Here is a 12,094-nt window from a genome sequence, read left to right as displayed (position 1 = left end):
GTATTGAGTGCATAACTGAACATGATTATTTGAAGGTTGACTTTTTTTGTATTAAAAACACTTATTTTATTGGTCAGATGAAATATGCTATTTTTTTGTGATAGGAATTTTTCATTTTTCTTTACTTTTTTGCCAAAATCATCAATATTAAAACAATAAAAGGCTTGAACTACTTCAGCTGGTGTACAATGAATTTAAAATAGATGAAAGTTTAATGTTTATCAGTACATTACAGAAAAAAATGAACTTTATCACAATATACTAATTTTTTGAGATGGACCTGTAAGTGTGGTGAAGCCAAATAAATGTTATATCGGCCTGCCATACAATGAGCTTCTGCCTGCTGAATTGACCTGCTGCTGCTGCTGCGCTCTCATCTTCATCATGAGAGCAGAAGCTGACATTAGCAAGATGGATTTATGACTGAACGAATGTCCACATATTTTTATCATCTCTGTGGGTAACAATACACAAAAAACTTTTTTTTCTCTGAAAACACGGGTGTGAAAAAACTACGGTTGTTAAAGCTTCACTCTGCGCGACGGGCAGCGTGGGGGGAGGGAGAGAGGATCCCGCGACACGCTGCATGATGTAAATTTTCTACAGTGGGAGGGGGAAATTTTGAGGATTTATTCTTTCTTTACGTGTTTTAAAACGCTGCATTTCTTCATTTATTTTCAGAATATTTCGAATAAATGAAAAATATATACAAAAAAATAAATAAAGAAATGGTTTACCTGCCAGGTCGGGCAGGCATCGGGACACACCCACCTGCCCAAATATGGGTTTTACCTGCCCCGGGCAGTCGGGCAATAGGATTTGTCGAACCCTGCTGGTAAGGCTTTTTTGTCATAACACTTGGCTTTTTTCAAGAAGTGAGCATGTTTTAGACTTGAACGCATTACATCCAACCATAGATCAAGAGCTGCTTGGAGGATATTGTACRACGGAGTTGATCACATTTTACCACAGAGGGAATCATGGCCTCTCTTTACTAACAAGAGCTCATAAACACCAACGGCACCACACCCGGACAGGGCAAACTAGTTAGATAAATACTTACAGTTAGTCACCACCCAACCGGTAAACACACCATGAATGCTCGAACACGTTTTGAACAGACAACAGTAACATTTCACCGCACACAGTAGTTACTAGTGACTGAATCTGATTTTAAWAAGTGAATCAAGTGTTCTGGGGCAAATAGGAGGAGGTCAATTCAAAGCTTTAAAAAGGAGTGTGCGTGGTTCGAGTATGACGACAGAGTAATTCAGAAATCATGCAAAACAAAACCCTAACGTGAGCTGGACWGTGGGAATTTAGCATGAGAAACTGGTCTGAATGCTGTGTTTGAGATGACAAGACGCCTTACGTGTTCCAGGCGGTCATGGCCTGACAGGTTTCCCCAGTGCAGAACTCTGAAATGGTGCTGTACTGCAGGTTGATTAGGTTGAAGAACGTTGTCGCTGGGAAAAAAAAAAAAAGAGAGATAAGAAAAACCAAATCACAACCTGGTTTGTGTCGTATGGCATCTGCTAATTCAGGTCAAATACATTCACGTAACACTGGTGTTAATCATCTCTGCCTGAACACAGAAGAGAAAAAAAAACCATTCACTCATTCCACTCATCGYTTTCAAGTTGTCACTTTAAACGGAAGGAAATATTTCTACTCAAAAAACTAAAGCTTTTATTGTGTCATGCTGCAAACCAGAAGAACAATGAGTGGTCTGAGCTGGAACAGTCGAGAATATTTATTTCTCATCCTTCAGGCAGGGTGACATTCTTTCATCAACTAAACAACTTGTGTAAAGTTTACAATAAAAGCTTCTAACAGAAATATTTTCCCAACAAAGAGCATCGGATCACGTAATCACCTGGAAGCAACAACAAATCATCATCTGTTCATAATMAGAAGCAAAATAAACCATTTTTCTTGTTTCGCCTGAGAGCACCTGGATGTTTTTGCCATTTGTTCAAAACAAACTAAAACTCACCCTTTGTGAGATTATTTAAGCAAAAACTGAGAAATGAAGCTGATCATTTCAAACATAAACCTCAGTATATATATGGAACACTGCAGAGAGAGCGGCAGTAAACAAAAGATGTTTTAAAAGCCTTGTGTGGCGTTAYAGGAACGGGCCTCGGGGCTCTGCCAGGCCTGGATCATGTTAAGGGTTCTGGACTGCTTTTACTGCTGGAACGCCTTATCTTCAGATGACAAGTGYAATGAGGACATTCAACAACAACTCCAGGTCCCTGCAGAAAAGTGTCCAAGCTGGAGCACACGCTCAGCCTGAAGGAATAGTTCGGTTTAAATTCAAACCTGCACGTCTCATTTCGGAAATGACTGTTAAATTGCTCTTACAGGTTTGGTAATTACATGTTTCCTTTTGCTTTGTAAAACATCCCGTTCAGAGAATAAAGCACCTCGGGTTCTGCTTTTCTTATTAAAGTCAAACGTTTCAGTCACTCACTGTTGCTGGCTAGCCATTCGTTGAGGTCTATCTCCCTGGGCAGCACCACCAGCTCCTTCAGGTCGAAATCCACCACACGGATTTTCGTGAACTCCGGATCCAAGTACAGCTTCTTCTCTTCCGCTGGTGGCTTCTTTCCATTCGGCTTCGTCTTCGACTTCCTGCAAGAAGAGATCAGAGCAGGTCACGAAGCTGCGAAAGACCCTCATCTGCGTCAATATTTAAYGAGAAAAATCACATCAGAAAACACTACATTCCTTCTTCTGCACAGGAAACGTGGCAGCTTTAACAGACCACACAAAGACTCCTCTGTCTGATCTTTAACGCTGATAGGTGACCTGAGGTACACCGCTCCCACACAGACGCCTGTCCACACCACGTTGTACTTGCAGCGCTAGTTTTAGCGCAGGGATGACATATCACACCATTCCTTCACTTCCAGGGCACGGTGACCTCTAACCCCCCCCCACCTCCTGTTTGCTGTCTGATTYTGTGGCAGCACTGAAGTTCTCAGGTCAAAGGTTGACGGGCCGGACACCGAATACAGACCGACCCAACCGATCCAGCTTGATTAGTATTCAGCTGAAACCTTGTCTCGCTGATTAACAGCCGTACTCCTGCTCCCAGTCCTCCCCACGTCTTGATCCTGCTCCCTGAATTTATTGGGCTTCTGTTGACCCTTGTTTCCGCCCTCATCCTCGTGTTTCCACACCCTCTGTTAAAACACAGCAATGTACTCTTCCCATCCTTTCCCTCTGTTTTGCTTTGCCAGGAACAACTCCATTTACAGAAAAACATAACTGGATCAAGAGCTCTAAGAGCAAAATGATGAGGGGGTTTAATGCAATTTTTTTAAGAAGGAGCCAAATCCTGGTTAATTTGTCAAAAGTTGCTCAAGTGCAAGGAAAAAAGGGCATTTTCCTGTGTGAAAACAGTGGTGTGGATTTCAAATCTGACACCTTGAAACTTGTGGAGAAACTGAAAAGGAAGGAAGGAACAGAGCGGGAAGAGAGGCATGGAGAGGGGAGGCGGATCGACTCGGACCCAGCTGATAACCATGGGAACTAATAAACACTTTCAAAACATGACAGGACTGTGAGGCACGGGGCGTCTTGGCCAGAGAACGGTGTTCAAAAAGCCCTGCGCAGTTTCAACTCCCTGCTCCGGGAAGCGTCGCCATGTTTTCCCACCTCGGCAAACAAGGGAAGGCATGTCAACATGTGGACGCAGACGGAGCCTGCAGCCTTTAGATTTGTTAACATTTAGGAACCCCTCTCTGCCAGTGGTCCTGATTTATCTGTCACAAGATGCCAGAATGAACGTTGTTTTGTTGGGAGTTCTGCAAGAACACGGTGAACCAAACCACACGTACTTGCATAATCAGAGACCTTCACAACATCACCCAGGTTCTCGTTCGTTGTGTAACCGTTTCTCAAGCTGTTCTGCTTTTTCGATCCAGCTGCAGCTGAGCTCGTAGCGTCATTTAAAACCCAAAGACACTACAGGTAACACTGCTGGCTAATTATTAATGACTTCACTTTCTGTTTCACCTGCTTTTCTATTTTTAACAACTTGAGTCGTCGGCTTCTGCTTCCTTGATTTTTCTTGCTTGTGACTGATCTGTGCAAACACCTCATTATTCAGAGGAAAAGGCCTCAGGCCCATCTTCACCCTCAGTTCAGTTACTCAGTAAGTTAACACATTACTTTCCTTTTGACAGTCTGAGTGTCTGTTTAATAATATTTTTCCTTATCTCCTTCTCCCATTACTAGAAAAAAAAGTCTGCTTGTGAGTGTGCAGACAGATTTATGTGGTCTGCGTRGCTCTGCCCTGTGAGCTACATGTTCTGTCATGTGAAAAAGCTTTACCCAAGGACACAGCTTCCATCTACAGATACCATCGGTTCTCACAACTTTTAAGGCTCCGCTAAGCTTTTTGGAAAAAAAACGGACCGAATTTCGTGAAAGGATCCTTTTGAAAACATTGTTTCACTGAGCCAATTCCTGACCCTTCATACTTTTCTGTACAAGCGCCTCCTGTACTTCCAGTGAACGTGGTAAAAACAAGCCAAAGTCTGGAGTTATTAGTTTATCTGTGGATGAAGAAAACTTCCTGTATGCTTATCAACGCATGTGAACAGAATCTGTCTTTAATGCGTACAGCCACAGGTCTGTCTGGTCTTGGTAGAGTTGCTCTGTGGAAAACCTTTCCCATAAAAGGCAGCAGGGGTCTTTTTCACTTTGCCAGAACAGAGGGCAGATCAGGGCAGTCAAGAGGCAGAAATGGAGAGAGGCTAGGGACGTGCATCAGAAACTAAATACTGCCCTCTCATCTGTAATAAAAACAAAAATTACGTTTGGACTGTCGGGTGATAAGGAGGTCAGAGCAGGAGAGCCGCAGATTGACTCGACAGCTGTTCAACTCTTTGTATTTACCCCTTTTACCCTTTCACTGTTAATAGCAACCCCCACCACCACCAAAACATCTTCATCCTCTTCTACACACGACACAAACACACACACCTGTGACTCACACACACACACAAAGGCACTGGCTTTAGCCTCCTTTCACTTTCCACGGCGGACCCAGCTGGTCCCGACAGCTGCGTCACAACCCCGACCCCGCCAGGGACCACGAGCACAACCCAGAAGAAGCGAGTTCTGTCTGGTTTGGGAAGACTGTTTGTACAAGCGCGTGTGCACCCACCAAGACTGTTCAAACACACAACTGCTTGGCCTCAGACCCGTGCAAATATTAGTTGACTTGTGCKCATAATAGGTGCACTTGGTCCTAAAATGAGCTCCGGCAGATACAACACAATCTAGTCACATTTCCAGAATCTGGCACCAATTCATCCTGGATTCACAACGGACCCATGTTACAAAGTTACCCTGAAGAATTAGCTTAACTGTGTTCTCTAGGCTGCTACAGTTTACTACTAAATAACTTTCATTTTCTCTGCTGACTTTACCCCATCATAGTTCACCAACACTTCCACACCAAATCACAGCTTTAAAATGATTGTTTTTACAGGTTCTTGCTGTGATGCTAACATAAAAACATGACACCTGTTTAATAGCCCGCGTGTAATGACTTTACCCTAAAGCCTGTGGCTCCTGCCAAGCCAGATATTACACAACTGTTGTCTAAATTGGCTGTATGGGTAACAAAGGGGAGTAAAACATTCAGTATATGGTTGCAGTTCTCAGAATCTGAAAGGGGCGAACAGCAAATTCAACACTAATAAAGACAACCATCTTCTCTCAGGTAAAATGTAAATACATTCATTTTACAAATTGATTTATGTGACTAAATGTGACAAAGTTTGTGTCAATTAGTTTTGTGATCTGCAGTCTGAGCAGAACAAATCAAAACCATGAAAGGAGATGGCTAAAGACAAAAACATTTGGCCCTTTGTTGCTCAACTCTATGGCATCACTTCTCTGTATACTTTCTAATATTTCATGTAAACCTGAAAAAATAAAAACAATATATATATACACACATACTGTATGGCTGCCATCAATTAATCAGCACCAGCCTTTTTTAATAGCACCATTTTGGCTACCTCAGCTTGCAATTTTGAGCTAAATCCCATTTACTGTTTCTGAGGACCACTATAGTGCATAAAGACCCCCTGACAGCATCATAATGACACCTCATCAACACCACAACAAACACATAAGCAAGGATGAGGGGGGTCTGAGAAAACAGTTCATAGCTGCTGTTTAGGAATGTAGCAAATTTAGGGTTTACTGGAAGAGGATCTCTGATGTTGATTCGACAATAATAATAATAATAATAATGCATTTTATTTATAAAGCGCCTTTCAGGACACCGTACAACAGAAAAGAAACAACTCTAGATACATAGAATGATAGGGTAGAGTGGGAGAAACATAGAAATGAGGAGCACAGAACAGTCGTATAARAAAATACAATAAAGTAGATAAATTGAACAGAAAAGACGTCGTCAAACTGAGAAGCAGAGAAAGACTAAAATATTTCGGTTTATATGACAGTCCTATATTTTTTCCCTCTCTAACAAAATTCAAGCTGTTTATCCAGATTAGATAATTGCACATACAACCTTGAGGCATTAAAGCATTCAGCGGAGGAGGAAAAAGGTTAAAAGTAGCAACAAACCGGTGGTGCTTCCTTCCCTTCCCCTTCTCATGAACCCTGAACTATTCATCCTCATCAACTCCGATGMTTCCATCCAAACTTGTCAAAACCTCATTTGGTCCCTCCTTGCACCTTCTGCGATTGGGAGATTTYTTAATAATGGGTTTAACCCTTCCTGATAAAAAAAAAGGGAGTGTCAGGACGTGTCTCTACCTGCATCTACTTTTGCAACAGACATGACAACATAGGATAACTCTTTTAGTTCTGCTCGCCATCGTCTGCCCCTGCACCACACTGCTCACAGGAAGGCTATTGTCATCACTTAAGACACTCCCTCTGTGTCACAAAACACAACAGGTTTTTGAGGCATGTGCCTTGCGGGACACTGATGGAAAACACACCTGTCCTCTGACTTGAAATGAGAAGAAACTCCACCACAACCAGTCTRAACCTTCCCTGCAGGAGCACACTCATGAATGACACCAGAATAAATTCACTAATATGAAATAATCAGTAGATACATTTGTATTTTCCCCCCACAAAGGAAAAAAMAAACACTTTAAACCAGTTCAGTGAGAGGAAAAAATAATGCATTTAACACTTAAAATGGACCCTCCAGCTGCAGTCTTGCATAAACTATTTCCTCCTAACTGAATTTAAAGTTAATCTGAAACCCCCTACAAGCTGTTTACTTTTTTATTTTTTCCAAGTAGCTTCAAGTTAAAATGTTACAGAGCTCCTACATGATTAATAGGACTACAGAAGGAACCAGTGTCTCGTTCCTCTCGGTCCTGTTGGGTCTTGTTAGGGAAAGGAATGAGACTCGTCCCCCTCCATCATCCCCGGAACCACAAAGTCCCAACACGTGTAATTAAAGCAAGAGAAGCGACTATTACTTTGTGTTTTCGGTACAGAGACACGTTTAAAAGAAAAAAATACAAACAGGACACGGATCACTTCGTACGGCTTTTAGAGAGAGCTCGGGACAAATAACTTTTTCCTTTAAATTTAAACAAGAAAATCACATCTGAATCTATTTACATGCACGTTGTTAAATATAGAATCATTTATGAGGGGGGAAATAGTTTTACCTTAGTACTTTTCCAAGTGCCTGGAGCACCATTTTGCAACTTAATGCGCTTTTAGGGTTTTTTTGSGGGTGCATATCCTTATTTCTTGAAAAGGAAGAATAATCTCCGAACCATAGCTTAAAAAGGGAGAAAAATATGCCAGAATATTTCTCATTCAGCTCGTTCGCGCGACCCCAAAAAGAAAACACCACGCTCCCGCGAAGCGAAACCTGACTGCACTGCAGGAGAGCAAGAAAAACTTTGTGAGGAAAAGTTTTACAGGAAAACCCCGCCCCTCTGCTCCCGTCGTCCAATCAGCGCACAGACTGGGCTGAGTGGGCGGGCTCTCTAGTGATGCAGCAGTCTGCCCAGGAGGACGTTTGTTTCTGATAAGTTAGTTCCGTGTAGCGACAGGTGGTGGTCAGATTGTAACTGTTAGCTGAAATTAAGCAATAAAACTCATGTATTCGTTTTATATGGCTGTTATAATAATAAAGTTTACACAGTCTTTTTGTATCAACAAGTAAAACAAGCATCAAACTGTTTATCATTGTCCAGTACCATTGTGCATTTCTTTATTTTTAATCTGTAAATTTAACTAAATATCTCAAGTACTATTTAATTTCAATAAAACTCAAATCTATTCACTTGATGTACATCTATACCCGTTTAACTTTTTGAACTCCATTGGCTGTTACAGCTAAGCAACCTTAAAAAATGTGGATATAATTAATAATTTCACATTCACTAAGCTAAAATTTGATGTGGTGGTAGTTGAGGGTCACCCGCAACACATACTTTGAGAGATGACAGACTGTACCGGTTCTAATTTCAAAATGTTGCTAATAAAATAATGCATTCAACTCTGCCTGCCTGTTAGCAAAATATCTCATAAAGCTCTTGATTGATTTAAATGAAACTTTCAGGAAATAATCACAGTGTGTACAACTACAACCGGTTACGTTTTGGAGATAATCCAATTCAAAATGGCCGCCACAGGTAATCAATATTAGCCAACACAATATTGGCTGTAACCCTTTTAATTGCACGAACGGTGAGATGAAATCTGATGTGTTTGTAGCAGAGCGTCATTCACAACAAGACGAGGTATGAGCGCTGTTACAAAGTATGAATTTTCGCCACAAGTTTTGAAATTTAGAGCCAGTGTAGTGTACACACTGACTGTTGGTTGACATTCCTCCTTTTGATGTTGAAACTTACCTGAAGTCCAGCTATGAGTGTGGTTAAGCGTGTTTGAACATGTTTGCCCAAGCTGCATAACCAGTGAGGGAATCAAACAAAGCCTGTTCAAGTGCTGACGCCTGATGTGTACGTGCATGTCGAGGATCCTTTGTACTCCTGCAGGGCAAGGCTTTGTTTCAGGGAATTSTTTAAGGGCAATAATTTATAAAGGTTTTATTTAATTGTGACGMACCACAAAACAACATACATTCTAATTAAAGTGCCAACAAAAAGAAGTGAACGAAGAAGACGGGCAACTAAATGAACAAAAGGTTATAAAAATGGACTTCCACTCATGAGAAGATTGCATCTACTGTCGCCGAGCTATCATTCYCTCACCGTGCTCCCCTCTAATTATTGTCTCACAATAGACAACCTGCCTATTTCTATTCTGTTGCTYGGTTCACACATTCCCACTTCCTGTCCTAGTTGGTTTATCGCCTCTTGCAATCACTGTCTGACGAGGCCAATGTTGTGGCTGCAGATGTGGCAGGTAGGAGCATTAGCTTTAAAAAAAAAAATCACACAATAATCTGGGCATTTTTTGTATGACGCCTAGGGCAAGTAGTTACATGAGACTCAGTGACGATGTTTGTGAGAACTACACACTGTGTACTTATGGAGGGTTCAGTTTGTGTATGAAGAGGTGTGGGTTAATGATGGGCTGGACCGTATTTACAGAACCATATGGGATTTAAAGAGAGCGTATGAAGGAATTCAACATATTACACAAGGTTTTCTTTGATTTTTTTCTATTTTAACAAACATTACTTTAGTTTTACAAAAAATATTTATATACATTTTTCTGTAGCATTTCCTTCTTTCACATTATCCCACACTTTATTTCCTCAAACGGATTCATCTCGCCTTTCATTTGTACGTTCATGTGAGTGCTATTAAAGCTTTTCAGAAAGAAAACTCTGTGCGTGATGCAGCCAATCATGGTAATAATAGCACAAATGTACAAATTGTACCCAAGTTTGAAGCTTGTTGTTGTGAGACCAAAATAATTAGTACTTCCTGGTTGCTAGAAACCCTTGCTATGTTAGTAATTGCTAACATTGCTAGTAATGCAGTTTGTATTGGTATGTTTTACATTCTTTGAAGACAGCCTTTCATTCGGAAAGGTAAGCTATAATGCTGAGGAGGATGTAAAAAAGCAGTCCAAAGAATGTACAAAGGAAAAAAAAATCAATATACTGTAGTTGATAATTGACACTTCTGCATCAGACGCTTAAAGAGCGGTTCTTCCTGTCGTACGAAGAGCAAGAGCACTTTTTCCATGTTACTAATTATAGCACTAACTGTTTTGGTCTGGTCCATAAAGAAGAAGAAAAAAATGAACGAGCAAAGGGAAGCAAAGACAARGAAGAGTGGTTGCCATGTGTGTGCCTGAGTTTGTGCAGAGTAGATAAGTGACATGAGACTGTGCAGGAGAGGAGATGCAACGGTCCATAACCAGATGTGGGAGTGGTTTATGGTGGGATTGCTACACAGATCAGTTACCAGAAGTCAACACTTTTTTTTTTTTTTTAAACACTCAAAACACAATAAATCATAAAAAATAGCAAGCTTGTATCGAGTACTTGGAGCTATTTTTTATAATAAAAGTTTAAATTTTTGGTCAGAATTTATTTGTGCTAAAAAAGAGCATTTGGTGTTCATCCTCTAAATGAAAGGTTAGAAGTTACTTCTCAATCAAAGTCTTTGAGCGAGACATCAACCTCCACGTTGTCCTTCAATATGTTCATTTATGAATGTAGCCACATGGAAAAATACTCCATAATCAGAAGTACTGCATTCACAATTATAAGTACAATTGTAATGACTGGTACAACAGAACCGAACTGTTGAAGAAAATTGGATTAATCTAATTTCATTTTTGCACCCAATAAACATACTGTTAGATTTACACGTCATTCATCTGTGGTTTGTGTTGCATATTGTGTTCTGGCCTTTAAACTAGATAAAACAACAAAATGTGTTTGTTGCTATAAAGACACTGTTTACACATTTAGGTGCCCAACACAAGATCGTACTGTCTTAGCACAGAACACGGCACCAATAAGTTTGAACTTCAGCTGAGGTAATATGAAAATTTGTCGACTTCTAAAATAGAACCTGTTAGGTTTAAAAGGCTCTTTATAAGTGCAAGCTATTACCAGTATTATTAAAAGATAAATAGTAGAGTCTGAAATCTTTGTCTTACAAAACCAGATTTGTAGAGTACAATTAGATTAGCAAAATCAATATACTTTGCTGTAACATTGTTAATAGTAACAAACTAAGTCAAAAGTATGTAGCACAATAAAAGATGGGAGTTTAATCATTGCATATTCCAGTTTAAACCGTTACAAAGACTCATGAAAGAAAGCGTGTTGCTGTAATGGAAATCTCCCTTTCAGGGAACTTTCCATTAATTTGTCTCAAACTAATGGATCCACATGGTGACTTAAAAATAGAAAACATCCATTCAAGATCACTGGGATTTGGAGTAGGCTCCACAATTACCATGTTAACTCTCACTCTGAGTTTGTTAGAAAGCAGGGGCGATTCAATCTGAACCAGCCTGGGTTTTAATTAAAAGAGGCAGTTTGGAGTCACGCCTTCACAGCTGTTTGTCCTTTTTTTTTTCCTTCACGCGAGCAGGTGGAGAAAGAGATGATGCTGATAGAGCAGGACATGCCCTGCTGTTATGTCTGACGTGGATGGAAACCAATGGCAGCATTCCTTTGTCTTGCACACAAAGGTTAGCTATTTCTGCTAGGCTGTAACATCATAGTCACCTTCCCTCTCATTGCTAGACGCAAAATGGCGTCACTTATCTGTATACCTGCTTACACATCTCATGTTGCTGTAAAAAGCAGGTTGTAGGCTCAGAACCTAGGTCTGTAGGAAACTTTTATAAACAGTATCAGGAAATAAGTGAAACAAAAATTGTATTCAAATATGTCAGAGTGTCATACAACTAAAAGATATTTCCAAGGAGGAACTTCCTTGTCAGAAAAAGCTATTGTTATTCCAATCTAACAATTACCGTGTTTATTCATGTATAATACGATCTCACGTATAATATGACCCCCACTTTTTTGAGCATAAAAAAACCCAAAAATTTTAATCCTCAAACTACCTCCAATTTCATACAGACTTCAAGATTTTTCAGCCTTTGCAGTCTTTATACA

General features: G+C 40.3%; 1 protein-coding gene across 5 annotated transcripts in view; it reads right to left on the bottom strand.

Annotated features, from left to right (window-relative positions):
- mob2a (MOB kinase activator 2a) overlaps positions 1–12,094 on the bottom strand; it is a 65,651-nt gene that overhangs the window by 8,019 nt on the left and 45,538 nt on the right. For 4 of the 5 annotated variants that reach the window (XM_014005600.1, XM_014005596.1, XM_014005598.1 and 1 more), the window contains exons 2-3: positions 2,477–2,637; positions 1,373–1,466 (exon numbers count right to left, since the gene is read on the bottom strand). In XM_014005600.1, the coding sequence (XP_013861054.1) occupies positions 1,373–1,466; positions 2,477–2,637 (255 nt within the window). Of the gene's footprint in view, positions 1–1,372; positions 1,467–2,476; positions 2,638–7,691; positions 7,964–12,094 lie in introns of those variants that run through there. The other variant, XM_014005597.1, reaches the window with a different exon arrangement.

Source organism: Austrofundulus limnaeus, unplaced genomic scaffold (assembly GCF_001266775.1).
Source record: "Austrofundulus limnaeus strain Quisiro unplaced genomic scaffold, Austrofundulus_limnaeus-1.0 Scaffold31, whole genome shotgun sequence".
Classification (NCBI taxonomy): domain Eukaryota; kingdom Metazoa; phylum Chordata; class Actinopteri; order Cyprinodontiformes; family Rivulidae; genus Austrofundulus; species Austrofundulus limnaeus.
The sequence above is the reverse complement of the archived record's forward strand: the minus strand, read 5'-3'. Positions and strand labels throughout refer to the sequence as shown.